This window comes from Mustelus asterias, chromosome 26 (genome assembly GCF_964213995.1).
Source record: "Mustelus asterias chromosome 26, sMusAst1.hap1.1, whole genome shotgun sequence".
Taxonomy (NCBI): domain Eukaryota; kingdom Metazoa; phylum Chordata; class Chondrichthyes; order Carcharhiniformes; family Triakidae; genus Mustelus; species Mustelus asterias.
In genome coordinates, this window is record NC_135826.1 from 44145590 (window position 1) to 44163560 (window position 17971).

Below are 17971 nucleotides of genomic sequence, written 5' to 3' on the forward strand. Positions count from 1 at the left end.
CGTTCCAGGTGGAGAGCGATGTGTCTGACTTCGCCCTAGTGGGCAGACCAGGCGGGCAGACCCATGGCCTTTTTCTCACGAACCCTCCAAGGCCCTGAAATTCGAAACTCCTCTGTTGACAAGGAGGTCCAAGCCATAGTGGAAGCTGTACGGCTACTTAGCTGGTAAACGATTCACCCTACTCACGGACCAACGGTCAGTTGCATTCATGTTTAATAACATGCAGCGGGGCAAGATCAAAAATGATAAAATATTGAGGTGGAGAATTGAGCTTTCCACCTACAATTACGACATCTTATACCGGCCCGGGAAGCTCAATGAGCCCCCAGACGCCCTGTCCCGGGGAATATGTGCCAGCGCACAAATAGACCAATTGCAGACTCTCCACAATGACCTCTGCCACCCGGGGGTCACCAGGTGTTTTCACTTCATTAAAGCCCGTAACCTGCCCTACTCCATTGAGGAAGTCAGGTCTATAACCAGACACTGCCAGGTCTGCGCAGAGTGCAAGCCGCACTTCTATCGGCCAGACAGAGCACACCTCATAAAGGCCACCCGCCCTTTCGAACGCCTAAGCGTCGACTTTAAAGGCCCCCTCCCCTCTTCTGACCGCAACATATACTTCCTCAACGTCATTGACGAATATTCACGTTTCCCCTTCGCTATTCCCTGCCCGGATATGACCTCGGCCACGGTCGTCAGGGCCCTGCACAGCCTCTTCACCCTGTTCGGTTTCCCTAGCTATATCCATAGCGACCGGGGATCCTCCTTTATGAATGATGAGCTGCGACAGTACCTGCTCTCCAAAGGCATAGCCTCGAGTAGGACCACTAGCTACAACCGCAGGGGGAACGGACAGGTCTGTGTGGAGTCTGCACGTTCTCCCCGTTTCTGCGTGAGTTTCTTCCGGGTGCTCTGGTTTCCTCCCACGGTCCAAAGATGTGCAGGTTAGGTGGATTGGCCATGCTAAGTTAACCCTAGTGTCAGGGGGATTAGCAAGGTAAGTACGTAGAGTTAGAACATAGAACATAGAACAGTACAGCACAGAACAGGCCCTTCGGCCCACGATGTTGTGCCGACCTTCATCTGAAACCAAGATCAAGCTATCCCACTCCCTACCATCCTGGTGTGCTCCATGTGCCTATCCAATAACCGCTTAAATGTTCCTAAAGTGTCTGACTCCACTATCACTGCAGGCAGTCCATTCCACACCCCAACCACTCTCTGCGTGAAGAACCTACCTCTGATATCCTTCCTATATCTCCCACCATGAACCCTATAGTTATGCCCCCTTGTAATAGCTCCATCCACCCGAGGAAATAGTCTTTGAACGTTCACTCGATCTATCCCCTTCATCATTTTATAAACCTCTATTAAGTCTCCCCTCAATCTCCTCCGCTCCAGAGAGAACAGCCCCAGCTCCCTCAACCTTTCCTCATAAGACCGACACTCCAAACCAGGCAGCATCCTGGTAAATCTCCTCTGCACTCTCTCCAGCGCTTCCACATCCTTCTTATAGTGAGGTGACCAGAACTGCACGCAATATTCCAAATGCGGTCTCACCAAGGTCCTGTACAGTTGCAGCATAACCCCACGGCTCTTAAACTCCAACCCCCTGTTAATAAAAGCTAACACACTATATGCCTTCTTCACAGCTCTATCCACTTGAGTGGCAACCTTTAGAGATCTGTGGATATGGACCCCAAGATCTCTCTGTTCCTCCACAGTCTTCAGAACCCTACCTTTGACCCTGTAATCCACATTTAAATTTGTCCTACCAAAATGAATCACCTCACATTTATCAGGGTTAAACTCCATTTGCCATTTTTCAGCCCAGCTTTGCATCCTATCTATGTCTCTTTGCAGCCTACAACAGCCCTCCACCTCATCCACTACTCCACCAATCTTGGTGTCATCAGCAAATTTACTGATCCACCCTTCAGCCCCCTCCTCTAAGTCATTAATAAAAATCACAAAGAGCAGAGGACCAAGCACCGATCCCTGCGGCACTCCGCTAGCAACCTGCCTCCAGTCCGAAAATTTTCCATCCACCACCACCCTCTGTCTTCGATCAGACAGCCAGTTACCTATCCAATCGGCCAACTTTCCCTCTGTCCCACACCTCCTTACTTTCATCATAAGCCGACCATGGGGGACCTTATCAAACGCCTTACTAAAATCCATGTATATGACATCAACCGCCCTACCTTCATCAACACACCTAGTTACCTCCTCAAAAAATTCTATCAAATTTGTGAGGCACGATTTGCCCTTCACAAATCCGTGCTGACTATCCCGGATTAATCCGCATCTTTCTAAATGGTCGTTGATCCCATCCCTAAGGACCTTTTCCATCAATTTACCAACCACCGAAGTCAGACTAACCGGTCTATAATTACCAGGGTCATTTCTATTCCCTTTCTTAAACAGAGGAACAACATTTGCCACTCTCCAGTCCTCCGGCACCATCCCCGTGGACAGCGAGGACCCAAAGATCAAAGCCAAAGGCTCTGCAATCTCATCCCTCGCCTCCCAAAGAATCCTAGGATACATTTCATCAGGCCCAGGGGACTTATCGACCTTCAGTTTATTCAAAACTGCCAATACATCCTCCCTCCGAACATCTATTTCCTCCAGCCTATTAGCCTGTAACACCTTCTCTTCCTGAAAAACATGGCCCCTCTCCTTGGTGAACACTGAAGAAAAGTATTCATCCATCACCTCGCCTATCTCTACTGATTCCATACACAAGTTCCCACCACTGTCCTTGACCGGCCCTAACATCACCCTGGTCATTCTTTTATTCCTCACATAAGAGTAAAAAGCCTTGGGGTTTTCCTTGATCCGACCCGCCAAGGACTTCTCATGTCCCCTCCTAGCTCTCCTCAGCCCCTTTTTCAGCTCATTCCTTGCTAACTTGTAACCCTCAATCGAGCCATCTGAACCTTGTTTCCTCATCCCTACATAAGCTTCCCTCTTCCTTTTCACAAGACATTCCACCTCTGTGTTCACTGTGGCCTCTCTCTTCTTTTTTATATACTTACAAAACATCTTACTGTCCATTTTATATGATTGGCTAGTTTATCATGGCATGTCAACTACGACTCTCACCAACCTTTACAGATTCACCATAGAAAGCATTCTTTCTGGTTGTATCACAGCTCGGTATGGCTCCTGCTCTGCCCAAGGCCGCAAGGAACTACAAAAGGTCAGGAATGTAGCCCAATCCATCACGCAAACCAGCCTCCCATCCATTGACTCTGTTTCCACTTCCCGCTGCCTCGCCAAAGTAGCCAGCATAATTAAGGACCCCACGCACCCTGCACATTCTCTCTTCCACCTTCCTCCATTGGGAAAAGGATACAAAAGTCTGAGTTCACGTACCAACTGACTCAAGAACAGCTTCTTCCCTGCTGCCATCAGACTTTTGAATGGACCCTACCTCAAATTAAGTTGATCTTTCTCTACAGGGTTACAGGGATAGGGCCTGCATGGGATTGTGGTCGGTGCAGACTTGATGGGCTGAATGGCCTCCTTCTGCATCCTCCTTCGGGATTCTATGATTCCATGATGTATTAGTAAACAGTGAAAAGTATTGTTTCTTGTGCGCCATACAGACAAAGCATACCGTTCATAGAGAAGGAAACGAGATAGTGCATAATGTAGTGTTACAGTCATGGCTAGGGTGTAGAGAAAGATCAACTTAATTTGAGGTAGGGTCCATTCAAAAGTCTGATGGCAGCAGGGAAGAAGCTGTTCTTGAGTCAGTTGGTACGTGAACTCAGACTTTTGTATCCTTTTCCCAATGGAGGAAGGTGGAAGAGAGAATGTGCAGGGTGCGTGGGGTCCTTAATTATGCTGGCTACTTTGGCGAGGCAGCGGGAAGTGGAAACAGAGTCAATGGATGGGAGGCTGGTTTGCGTGATGGATTGGGCTACATTCATGACCTTTTGTAGTTCCTTGCGGTTTTGGGCAGAGCAGGAGCCATACCGAGCTGTGATACAACCAGAAAGAATGCTTTCTATGGTGAATCTGTAAAGGTTGGTGAGAGTCGTAGTTGACATGCCATGATAAACTAGCCAATCATATAAAATGGACAGTAAGATGTTTTTTAAGTATATAAAAAAGAAGAGAGAGGCCACAGTGAACACAGGCCCTTAGAGAATGAGACTGAGGAAATAAAGATGGAGAACCAGGAAATGGCAGAGGAGTTAAATAAATATGTTGTGCCAATCTTCACAGTGGAAGACACTAATAACATTCCAAAAATACCAACTAATCAAGGGGCACAAATGTGTGTGGAGGGGGAAATAAATACAACACTATCACAAGAGAATAAGTGCTAGGGAAAGTAATGGGACTAAAGGCAGTAGGCCAGGAGATGTCAGTGGGATCCAAGCTGGGCACCAGGGCCTCTGCATGTCTTCCAGGCTAGGTTTTTTAGCGTCATCAGCTCCGCACCAGAAATCGGGTCAATTTCAATATGATTAGCTGGCCCGGAATGGTATTCTCTGGGCCTGCTAGCACTCCTCCCCTCCAACCTCCCCTGCCAACACCCCCCCACCCCGCCAACCCCCCCCCCCCCCCCCCCCCACCCCCCCACCCGCCCGCCCCCAGCTGGGAGGAGAGAAATTGATAACGGGGAACCAGTAGATGTAATATGCTTGGATTTCCAAAGAAGAACATTCAATAAGATTTAAGATTTAGCACAAAAGGATACTTAATAGGATAAGCGCCCATGGTGTTGGGAGGTCATTCCATAGAAACCATAGAAAATTACAGCTCAGAAACAGGCCTTTTGGCCCTTCTTGTCTGTGCCGAACCATTTTATGCCTAGTCCCACTGACCTGCACTTGGACCATATCCCTCCACACCCCTCTCATCCATGAACCCGTCCAAGTTTTCCACTTTATCCGGCAGCTCATTCCACACTCCCACCACTCTCTGCGTGAAGAAGCCCCCCCTAATATTCCCTTTAAACTTTTCTCCTTTCACCCTTAACCCATGCCCTCTGGTTTTTTTCTCCCCTTGCCTCAGCGGAAAAAGCCTGCTTGCATTCACTCTATCTATACCCATCAAAATCTTATACACCTCTATCAAATCTCCCCTCAATCTTCTACGCTCCAGGGAATAAAGTCCCAACCTATTCAATCTCTCTCTGTAACTCAGCTTCTCAAGTCCCGGCAACATCCTTGTGAACCTTCTCTGCACTCTTTCAATCTTATTTACATCCTTCCTGTAACTAGGTGACCAAAACTGTACACAATACTCCAAATTCGGCCTCACCAATGCCTTATATAACCTTACCTTAACACTCCAACTTTTATACTCGATACTCCGATTTATAAAGGCCAATGTACCAAAGGCACTCTTTACGACCCTATCCACCTGTGACGTCACTTTTAGGGAATTCTGTACCTGTATTCCCAGATCCCTCTGTTCAACTGCATTCTTCAGAGTCCTACCATTTACCCTGTACGTTCTACTTTGGTTTGTCCTTCCAAAGTGCAATATCTCACACTTGTCTGCGTTAAATTCCATTTGCCATTTTTCAGCCCATTTTTCTAGTTGGTCCAAATCCCTCTGCAAGCTTTGAAAACCTTCCCCACTGTCCACTACACCTCCAATCTTTGTATCATCAGCAAACTTGCTGATCCAATTTACCACATTATCATCCAGATCATTGATATAGATGACAAACAACAATGGACCCAACACCGATCCCTGCGGCACACCACTAGTCACAGGCCTCCACTCAGAGAAGCAATCCTCCACAACCACTCTCTGGCTTCTTCCATTGAGCCAGTGTCTAATCCAAGTTACTACCTCCCCATGTATACCTATACTTCATTAGCATGGATGGAGGATGGGCTAAATGATAGAAGATGGAGAGTTGGGATTAGAGGGGCATTTTCAGGATGGTAACCTGTAACTAGCGGAGTGTCACAGGGATCAGTGCCAAGGCTGCAATTATTTAGAATATACATTCATGGGTTGGATGAGGGAAGTGAATGTACTTTTGACAAGTTTCTGGATGACGCAAAAATAGGTGGGAAGGTAAGTGGTGAGGATGACACAATGGGCTGAATTTTCCAGCCGCACTCATCCCGAGACCGGAAATTCCCACCCGAGGTCAGTGGACTTTTGCATGGTCCGTGCCCCATCCACTACGATTCCCGTGGCAGGTGGGACAGGAAAATTCCACCCAAAGTGTCCAGAGAGGTATAAAGGCAAGTGAAGTGAGTGGGCAAAAACTTTGCTGTTGGTATGTAATGTAGGAAATGTGAAGTTATGCAGTTTCATGGGAAGAATAAAGGATCTGAATGTTATTCAAACAGAGAAAAACTGCAGAAAGCTGCAGCTCAGGATTTTGAGGTCCCCATGCATAAATCACAAAAAGACAGCATGTGAGTTCAGCAGATAATAGGGAAAGCAAATGGAATTCGTGAAGGGCAAGTCGTGCCACACAAATTTGATTGAATTTTTTGAGGAGGTAACTAAGTGTGTTGATGGAGGTAGGGCAGTTGATGTCATATACATGGATTTTAGTAAGGCGTTTGATAAGGTCCCCCATGGTCGGCTTATGATGAAAGTGAGGAGGTGTGGGATAGAGGGAAAGTTGGCCGATTGGATAGGTAACTGGCTGTCTGATCGAAGACAGAGGGTGGTGGTGGATGGAAAATTTTCGGATTGGAGGCAGGTTGCTAGTGGTGTGCCGCAGGGATCAGTGCTTGGTCCTCTGCTCTTTGTGATTTTTATTAATGACTTAGAGGAAGGGGCTGAAGGGTGGATCAGTAAATTTGCTGATGACACCAAGATTGGTGGAGTAGTGGATGAGGTGGAGGGCTGTTGTAGGCTGCAAAGAGACATAGATAGGATGCAAAGCTGGGCTGAAAAATGGCAAATGGAGTTTAACCCTGATAAATGTGAAGTGATTCATTTTGGTCGGACTAATTTAAATGTGGATTACAGGGTCAAAGGTAGGGTTCTGAAGACTGTGGAGGAACAGAGAGATCTTGGGGTTCATATCCACAGATCTCTGAAGGTTGCCACTCAAGTGGATAGAGCTGTGAAGAAGGCCTATAGTGTGTTAGCTTTTATTAACAGGGGGTTGGAGTTTAAGAGCCGTGGGGTTATGCTGCAACTGTACAGGACCTTGGTGAGACCACATTTGGAATATTGTGTGCAGTTCTGGTCACCTCACTATAAGAAGGATGTGGAAGTGCTGGAAAGAGTGCAGAGGAGATTTACCAGGATGCTGCCTGGTTTGGAGGGTAGGTCTTATGAGGAAAGGTTGAGGGAGCTAGGGCTGTTCTCTCTGGAGTGGAGGAGGCTGAGGGGAGACTTAATAGAGGTTTATAAAATGATGAAGGGGATAGATAGAGTAAACGTTCAAAGACTATTTCCTCGGGTGGATGGAGCTATTACAAGGGGGCATAACTATAGGGTTCGTGGTGGGAGATACAGGAAGGATATCAGAGGTAGGTTCTTTACGCAGAGAGTGGTTGGGGTGTGGAATGGACTGCCTGCAGTGATAGTGGAGTCAGACACTTTAGGAACATTTAAGCGGTTATTGGATAGGCACATGGAGCACACCAGGATGATAGGGAGTGGGATAGCTTGATCTTGGTTTCAGATAAAGCTCGGCACAACATCGTGGGCCGAAGGGCCTGTTCTGTGCTGTACTGTTTTAATGTTCTAATGTTCTAATGGAATGTTGGCCTTATTTTCAAAGGGACTGGAGTGTAAAAATAGAGAAATCTTGTTCAAACTATACAAGGCATCAGTTAGACCACACCTGGGATACTATGAACAGTTCTGGTCCCCTTATCTAAGGAAGGATTCACTGGCATTGGAGCTAGCCAAGAGAAGGTTCAATTGGTTGATCCCGGGTATGGAGGGATTTTCTTATGAGATGTTGAGTTGGTTGGATCTGCACTCATTGGAGTTTAGAAGAATGAGACGCGACCTTATTGAGAAATGTAGGATTCTCAGGGGGCTCAACAGGGTAGATGCTGAGAGGTTGATTTGATTTGATTTGATTTATTATTGTCACATGTATTAACATACAGTGAAAAGTATTGTTTCTCGCGCGCTATACAGACAAAACATACTGTTCATAGAGAAGGAAAGGAGAGAGTGCAGAATGTAGTGTTATAGTCATAGCTAGGGTGTGGAGAAAGATCAACTTAATGCGAGGTAGGTCCATTCAAAAGTCTGATGGCAGCAGGGAAGAAGCTGTTCTTGAGTTGGTTGATAGGTGACCTTAGACTTTTGTATTTTTTCCTGAAGGAAGAAGGTGGAAGAGAGTATGTGTGGGGTGCGTGGGGTCCTTAATTATGCTGGCTGCTTTGCCGAGGCAACAGGAAGTGTAGATAGAGTCAATGGATGGGAGGCTGATTGTTTCCCCTTGTGGGAGAGTCTCAGAGTAAGGGGTTGCACAATTAAGACAGAGATGAGGAGGAATTTCTTCTCTCAGAGCGGAATGAATCTGTGGAATTCTTTACTGCAGAGGGCAGTAGAGGCTGGGTCATTAAGTATGTTCAAGGCGGAGATAGACAGATTTTTAATCAGTAAGGGAATCGAGGGTTATGGGGATAAGGCAGGAAAGTGGAGTTGATATATCGGATCAGTCATGATCTGATTAAATGGTGGAGCAGACAACAGGCAGTAAAAATGCAAATGGTATGTTAGCGAGAGGATTTGAGTATAGGGAAAGGGATGTTTTACTACAATTGTATAGGGCGTTGGTGAGGCCACAACTGGAGTATTGTGTGCAGTTTTGGTGTCCTTATCTGAGGAAGGATGTCCTTGCTATAGAGGGAGTACAGCGAAGGTTTACCAGGCTGATTCCTGGGATGGCAGGTCTGTCATATGAAGAGAGATTAAGTCAGTTAGGATTACATTCACCGGAGTTTAGAAGAGTGAGAGGGGATCTCATAGAAATTTATAAAATTCTAACAGGGTTAGACAGGGTAGATTCAGAAAAAATGTTCCCAATGGTGGGGGAGTTCAGAACTAGGGGTCATAGTTTGAGGATAAAGGATAAGCCTTTTAGGACTGAGGTGAGGAGAAATTTCTTCACCCAGAGGGTGGTGAATGTATGGAATTCACTACCACAGAAAGTAGTTGAGGCCAAAATGTTGCATGATTTCAAGAAAAAATGAGATATAGCTCTTGGGGCTAACGGGATCAAGGGATATGGGAGGAAGGGGGGATCAGGATATAGCCATGATTAAAATGGATGGCGAAGCAGGCTTGAAGGGCCGAATGGTGTACTCCTCCTTCTAGTTTCTAGGTTTTCATGAGTTGATGGGCCAAATGGCCCGTTTATTACCCTTTGTCTTAAGGTCTTATGGACCCCACCTCCACTGCGACACACGGTAAAAATCCACCCTGACAATTAGAAAAAGCAAATGAGTGTTTCTGGAAATAATTGTTTATTTTTACAGTACCTGGAACTGCGATTCAGCAAAGGCCTCCGGTTGTATGGGACCGCACAATACATGGCAGCCACGGTAAGAATTTCAACACATTTTCTGGTTAAAAGGGTGGCCTGATCTTCCCCGGGAAAGTGAAGCCAAGCTTCAGGACTTCCCTGTGTTGAGTCCCACCAATCACGCTGTGGTTTCTTAGAATGACCAATAGCCAGGCAAAGCTTGACGCAGAGTTGACCATTGCCGAACAAGCCAGCGAATTCCGAGACGCTGGCATCCAGTGAGAATGTGGAACTCAATTCCACATGGAATAATCAGAGACAATGACCGTGGATGCATTCGTGAGGAAGCAAATTAAGACAAGAGGGAGGAATTGATGGATATGGAGATGGGATAGATGAAGTAAAAGAAAAAGAAGGAATTAATTTTATCAGGTGTTTTTAACAACCTCATGACTTAGAATCCCTAAGGTACAGAAGGAGGCCATTTAGCCCGTTGAGTCTGCACCAACAACAATCCCACCCAGGCCCTATCCTGCTAGTCCCCCTGACATTAAGGGTCAATTTAGCATGGCCAATCCACCTAATCCGCACATCTTTGGACTGTGGGAGGAAACCGGAGCACCCGGAGGAAACCCACGCAGACAAAGGGAAGAATGTGCAAACTCCACACGGACAGTCACCTGAGGCAGGAATTAAACCTGGGTCCCTGGCACTGAGCCACTGTGCTGCCTGAACTTCTAAGCATGCTATACAGCCAATGAAATACCTTTTGAATTACATGGCCATTGTTTTAACAATTTGAGCACAAGCTGGGCGGCACAGTGGCACAGTGGTGAGCACTGCTGCCTCACAGCGCCAGGGATTCAGTTTCAATTCCGGCCTCGGGTCACTGTCTGTGTGGAGTTTGCACATTCTCCCCGTGTCTGCATGGGTTTCCTCCGGGTGCTCCAGTTTCCTCCCACAGTCCAAAGATGTGTAAGTTAGATTGATTGATCATACTAAATTGACCCTAGTGTCAGGGGATTAGCAGGGGAAATGTGTGGGGTTATGGGGATAGGGCCTGGGTGGGATTGTGGCCAGTACAGACTCGCTGGGTCGAATGGCCTCCTCCTGCACTGTAGCTTCTATGATAATCTACGAAGCTCCCAGCAAAGAGATAATGACCAAATAATCCAGTTTGTCTGTCAGTGAAGGTGTTTGAGGGATTGATATTGAGGATTCCAGGAATAATTTCCTTGCTCTGCTTTGAAATAATACCATGGGGCCTTTTATAACCACCTGAGGGGGCAGACAAGGCCTCAGTTTAACCTCTGCCTCCTGCTGCAGGTACCGTCCTCGAACAGGGCGTTGGTGACCATGGACATAAGAACATAAGAACATAAGAAATAGGAGCAGGAGTAGGCCATCTAGCCCCTCGAGCCTGCCCCGCCATTCAACAAGATCATGGCTGATCTGAAGCGAATCAGTTCCACTTACCCGCCTGCTCCCCATAACCCCTAATTCCCTTATCGATCAGAAAACTATCTACGCGTGATTTAAACATATTCAACGAGGAAGCCTCCACCACTTCAATGGGCAGAGAATTCCACAGATTCACTACCCTCTGAGAGAAGAAGTTCTCTCTCAACTCTGTTCTGAACCGGCCCCCCCTTAGTTTGAAGCTGTGCCCTCTAGTTCTGGTTTCCCTTCTAAGTGGAAAGAATCTCTCCACCTCTACCCTATCCAGCCCCTTCATTATCTTATATGTCTCTATAAGATCACCCCTCATCCTTCTAAACTCCAACGAGTACAGACCCAATCTGTTTAATCTCTCCTCATAAGCTATACCCCTCATCTCCGGTATCAACCTGGTGAACCTTCTCTGCACTCTCTCCAAGGCCAATATATCCTTTCGCAAATAAGGGGACCAAAACTGCACACAATACTCCAGTTGCGGCCTCACCAGTGCCTTGTACAGTTGCAGCAAGACCTCCCTGCTTTTATATTTTATCACCCTCGCGATAAAGGCCAACATTCCATTCGCCTTCTTGGATTGGTCCATTATGCTTGGGTAAAGTACTGCAGTGGTTTACCAGTGCCTTCAGCGGTGTGACTGACCAGGAAAATCTCCTACTCTTACTGCCTGCAATCAGGATTTACTGGCTGATAATCAACAGGTTTGGCCTCATTAGGAGCGCATCTACTGTGGCCATCAGGTCCTGAAGTGGGACTGGCACCTGGTGCTTCCCAGACCGGAAGTGGGGGCGCTACCACTGCACCACCAAGGCCATCTCCTCTCATCTACCCAAAGGACAGCACTCCCTCACTACTGACCTTCTGACAGCACGGTACTCTCTCAGTACTGACCCTCTGACAGTGCGGCACTCCATCAGTACTGACCCTCTGACAGTGTGGCACTCCCTCAGTACTGACCCTCTGACAGTGCGGCACTCTCTCAGTACTGACCCTCTGACAGTGCGGCACTCCATCAGTACTGACCCTCTGACAGTGTGGCACTCCCTCAGTACTGACCCTCTGACAGTACGACACTCCCTCAGCACTGACCCTCTGACAGTGCGGCACTCCCTCAGTACTGACCCTCTGACAGTGCTGCACTCCCTCAGTACTGACCCTTTGACAGTGCAGCACTCCCTCAGCACTGACCCTCTGACAGTGCGGCACTCACTCAGTACTGACCCTCTGACAGTGCGGCACTCCCTCAGTACTGACCCTTTGACAGTGCGGCACTCCCTCAGCACTGACCCTCTGACAGTGCGGCACTCACTCAGTACTGACCCTCTGACAGTGCAGCACTCCCTCAGTACTGACCCTTTGACAGTGCGGCACTCCATTAGCACTGACCCTCTGAGAGTGCAGCACTCCCTCGGTACTGACCCTCTGACAGTGTGGCACTCCCTCAGTACTGACCCTCTGACAGTGCGGCACTCCCCCAGTACTGACCCTCTGACAGTGCAGCACTTCCTCAGTACTGACCCTTTGACAGTGCTGCCCACCCTCAGTACTGACCCTTTGACATTGCGGCACTCCCACAGTACTCACCCTCTGACAGTGCAGCACTCCCTCAGTACTGACCCTTTGACAGTGCGGCACTCCCTCAGTACTGACCCTCTGACAGTGCAGCAGTCTCTCAGTATTGACCCTATGACAGTGCAGCACTCCCTCAGAACTGACCCTCTGACAGTGCGGCACTCCCTCAGTACTGACCCTCTGACAGTGCAGCAGTCTCTCAGTATTGACCCTATGACAGTGCAGCACTCCCTCAGAACTGACCCTCTGACAGTGCGGCACTCCCTCAGTACTCACCCTCTGACAGTGCAGCACTCCCACAGTACTGACCCTCTGACAGTGTGGCACTCCCTCTGTACTGACCCTCTGACAGCGCAGCAGTCTCTCAGTATTGACCCTCTGACCGTGCGATACTTCCTCAGTATTGACCCTCTGACAGTAAGCAATCCCTCGGTACTGACCCTCTGACAGTGCGGCACTCCCTCAGTACTGACCCTCTGACAGTACAGCACTCCCTCAGTACTGACCCTCTGACAGTGCGGCACTCCCTCAGTACTGACCCTCTGACAGTGCAGCACTCCCTAAGTACTGACCCTCTGACAGTGCTGCACTCCCTCAGTACTGACCCTTTGACAGTGCAGCACTCCCTCAGCACTGACCCTCTGACAGTGCGGCACTCACTCAGTACTGACCCTCTGACAGTGCGGCACTCCCTCAGTACTGACCCTTTGACAGTGCAGCACTCCCTCAGCACTGACCCTCTGACAGTGCGGCACTCACTCAGTACTGACCCTCTGACAGTGCAGCACTCCCTCAGTACTGACCCTTTGACAGTGCGGCACTCCATCAGTACTGACCCTCTGAGAGTGCAGCACTCCCTCGGTACTGACCCTCTGACAGTGTGGCACTCCCTCAGTACTGACCCTCTGACAGTACAACACTCCCTCAGCACTGACCCTCTGACAGTGCGGCACTCCCCCAGTACTGACCCTCTGACAGTGCAGCACTTCCTCAGTACTGACCCTTTGACAGTGCTGCACACCCTCAGTACTGACCCTTTGACATTGCGGCACTCCCACAGTACTCACCCTCTGACAGTGCAGCACTCCCTCAGTACTGACCCTTTGACAGTGTGGCACTCCCTCAGTACTGACCCTTTGACATTGCGGCACTCCCACAGTACTCACCCTCTGACAGTGCAGCACTCCCTCAGTACTGACCCTCTGACAGTGCGGCACTCCCTCAGTACTGACCCTCTGACAGTGCAGCAGTCTCTCAGTATTGACCCTATGACAGTGCAGCACACCCTCAGTACTGACCCTCTGACAGTGCGGCACTCCCTCAGTACTGACCCTTTGACAGTGCTGCACACCCTCAGAACTGACCCTCTGACAGTGCAGCACTCCCTCAGTACTCACCCTCTGACAGTGCAGCACTCCCACAGTACTCACCCTCTGACAGTGCAGCACTCCCACAGTACTGACCCTCTGACAGTGTGGCACTCCCTCTGTACTGACCCTCTGACAGCGCAGCAGTCTCTCAGTATTGACCCTCTGACCGTACGATACTTCCTCAGTATTGACCCTCTGACAGTACAGCACTCCCTCGGTACTGACCCTCTGACAGTGCGGCACTCCCTCAGTACTGACCCTCTGACAGTACAGCACTCCCTCAGTACTGACCCTCTGACAGTGCGGCACTCCCTCGGTACTGACCCTCTGACAGTGCGGCACTCCCTCAGTACTGACCCTCTGACAGTACAGCACTCCCTCAGTACTGACCCTCTGACAGTGCGGCACTCCCTCGGTACTGACCCTCTGACAGTGCGGCACTCCCTCAGTACTGACCCTCTGACAGTACAGCACTCCCTCAGTACTGACCCTCTGACAGTGCGGCACTCCCTCAGTACTGACCCTCTGACAGTGCAGCACTCCCTAAGTACTGACCCTCTGACAGTGCGGCACTCCCTCAGTACTGACCCTCTGACAGTGTGGCACTCGCTCAGCACTGACCCTCTGACATTGCGGCACTCCCTCAGTACTGACCCTCTGACAGTGCAGCACTCCCTCAGTACTGACCCTCTGACAGTGCAGCACTCCCTCGGTACTGACCCTCTGACACTGTGGCACTCCCTAAGTCCTGACCCTCTGACAGTGCGGCATTCCCTCAAGACTGACCCTCTGACAGTGCGGCACTCCCTCAGTACTGACCCTCTGACAGTACAGCACTCCCTCGGTACTGACCCTCTGACAGTGCGGCACTCCCTCAGTACTGACCCTCTGACAGTGTGGCACTCGCTCAGCACTGACCCTCTGACATTGCGGCACTCCCTAAGTCCTGACCCTCTGAGAGTGCGGCATTCCCTCAAGACTGACCCTCTGACAGTGCGGCACTCCCTCAGTACTGACCCTCAGACAGTGCGGCACTCCCTCGGTACTGACCCTCTGACAGCTCAGCAGCACTTCAGTATTGACCCTCTGACAGTGCAGCACTCCCTCGGTACTGACCCTGACAGTGCGGCACTCCCTCAGTACTGACCCTCTGACAGTGCAGCATTCCCTCAGTACTGACCCTTTGATAGTGCTGCACTCCCTCAGTACTGACCCTCTAACAGTGCAGCACTCCCTCAGTACTGACCCTCTGACAGTGCAGCACTCCCTCAGTACTGACCCTCTGACCGTGCGGCACTCCCTCAGTACTGACCCTCTGACAGTGCAGCACTCCCCCAGCACAGACCCTCTGACAGTGCGGCACTCCCCCAGTACAGACCCTCTGACAGTGCGGCACTCCCTCAGTACAGACCCTCTGACAGTGCGGCACTCCCTCAGTACAGACCCTCTGACAGTGCAGCACTCCCTCAGTACTGACCCTCTGACAGTGCGGCACTCCCTCAGTACTGACCCTCTGACAATGCAGCACTTCCTCAGTACTGACTCTCTGACAGTGCGGCGCTCTCTCAGTACTGACCCTCTGACAGTGCTGCACTCCCTCGGTACTGACCCTTTGACAGTGCGGCACTCCCTCAGTACTGACCCTCTGACAGTGCTGCACTCCCTCAGTACTGACCCTCTGACAGTGCGGCAGTCCCTCAGCACTGACCCTCTGACAGTGCGGCACTCCCTCAGTACTGACTCTCTGACAGTGCGGCACTCCCCCAGTACAGACCCTCGGACAGTGCGGCACTCCCCCAGTACAGACCCTCTGACAATGCAGCACTCCCTCAGTACTGACCCTCTGACAGTGCTGCACTCCCTCAGTACTGACCCTGTGACAGTGCAGCACTCCCTCAGTACTGACCCTTTGACAGTGCGGCACTCCCTCAGTACTGACCCTCTGACAGCTCAGCAGTACTTCAGTATTGACCCTCTGACAGTGCAGCACCCCCTCGCTACTGACCCTCTGACAGTGCGGCACTCCCTCAGTACTGACCCTCTGACAGTGCAGCATTCCCTCAGTACTGACCCTTTGACAGTGCTGCACTCCCTCAGTACTGACCCTCTAACAGTGCAGCACTCCCTCAGTACTGACCCTCTGACACTGTGGCACTCCCTAAGTCCTGACCCTCTGACAGTGCGGCATTCCCTCAAGACTGACCCTCTGACAGTGCGGCACTCCCTCAGTACTGACCCTCTGACAGTACAGCACTCCCTCGGTACTGACCCTCTGACAGTGCAGCACTCCCTCAGTACTGACCCTCTGACAGTGTGGCACTCGCTCAGCACTGACCCTCTGACATTGCGGCACTCCCTCAGTACTGACCCTCTGACAGTGCAGCACTCCCTCAGTACTGACCCTCTGACAGTGCAGCACTCCCTCGGTACTGACCCTCTGACACTGTGGCACTCCCTAAGTCCTGACCCTCTGACAGTGCGGCATTCCCTCAAGACTGACCCTCTGACAGTGCGGCAGTCTCTCAGTATTGACCCTCTGACCGTGCGATACTTCCTCAGTATTGACCCTCTGACAGTACAGCACTCCCTCGGTACTGACCCTCTGACAGTGCGGCACTCCCTCAGTACTGACCCTCTGACAGTACAGCACTCCCTCAGTACTGACCCTCTGACAGTGCGGCACTCCCTCAGTACTGACCCTCTGACAGTGCAGCACTCCCTAAGTACTGACCCTCTGACAATGCTGCACTCCCTCAGTACTGACCCTTTGACAGTGCAGCACTCCCTCAGCACTGACCCTCTGACAGTGCGGCACTCACTCAGTACTGACCCTCTGACAGTGCGGCACTCCCTCAGTACTGACCCTTTGACAGTGCAGCACTCCCTCAGCACTGACCCTCTGACAGTGCGGCACTCACTCAGTACTGACCCTCTGACAGTGCAGCACTCCCTCAGTACTGACCCTTTGACAGTGCGGCACTCCATCAGTACTGACCCTCTGAGAGTGCAGCACTCCCTCGGTACTGACCCTCTGACAGTGTGGCACTCCCTCAGTACTGACCCTCTGACAGTACAACACTACCTCAGCACTGACCCTCTGACAGTGCGGCACTCCCCCAGTACTGACCCTCTGACAGTGCAGCACTTCCTCAGTACTGACCCTTTGACAGTGCTGCACACCCTCAGTACTGACCCTTTGACATTGCGGCACTCCCACAGTACTCACCCTCTGACAGTGCAGCACTCCCTCAGTACTGACCCTTTGACAGTGTGGCACTCCCTCAGTACTGACCCTTTGACATTGCGGCACTCCCACAGTACTCACCCTCTGACAGTGCAGCACTCCCTCAGTACTGACCCTCTGACAGTGCGGCACTCCCTCAGTACTGACCCTCTGACAGTGCAGCAGTCTCTCAGTATTGACCCTATGACAGTGCTGCACACCCTCAGAACTGACCCTCTGACAGTGCAGCACTCCCTCAGTACTCACCCTCTGACAGTGCAGCACTCCCACAGTACTCACCCTCTGACAGTGCAGCACTCCCACAGTACTGACCCTCTGACAGTGTGGAACTCCCTCTGTACTGACCCTCTGACAGCGCAGCAGTCTCTCAGTATTGACCCTCTGACCGTACGATACTTCCTCAGTATTGACCCTCTGACAGTACAGCACTCCCTCGGTACTGACCCTCTGACAGTGCGGCACTCCCTCGGTACTGACCCTCTGACAGTACAGCACTCCCTCAGTACTGACCCTCTGACAGTGCGGCACTCCCTCGGTACTGACCCTCTGACAGTGCGGCACTCCCTCAGTACTGACCCTCTGACAGTACAGCACTCCCTCAGTACTGACCCTCTGACAGTGCGGCACTCCCTCAGTACTGACCCTCTGACAGTGCAGCACTCCCTAAGTACTGACCCTCTGACAGTGCGGCACTCCCTCAGTACTGACCCTCTGACAGTGCAGCACTCCCTCGGTACTGACCCTCTGACACTGTGGCACTCCCTAAGTCCTGACCCTCTGACAGTGCGGCATTCCCTCAAGACTGACCCTCTGACAGTGCGGCACTCCCTCAGTACTGACCCTCTGACAGTACAGCACTCCCTCGGTACTGACCCTCTGACAGTGCGGCAC

At 50.6% G+C, this 17971-nt stretch overlaps 1 protein-coding gene across 1 annotated transcript in view; it reads left to right on the forward strand.

Annotated features, from left to right (window-relative positions):
• The window catches only part of LOC144479768 (sodium/iodide cotransporter-like), a 64065-nt gene that overhangs the window by 4113 nt on the left and 41981 nt on the right, over window positions 1-17971 (forward strand). Inside the window, exon 2 of the mRNA XM_078198805.1 lies at window positions 9453-9518. Within this exon, the coding sequence (XP_078054931.1) occupies window positions 9453-9518 (66 nt within the window). The remainder of the gene's footprint in view (window positions 1-9452; window positions 9519-17971) is intronic.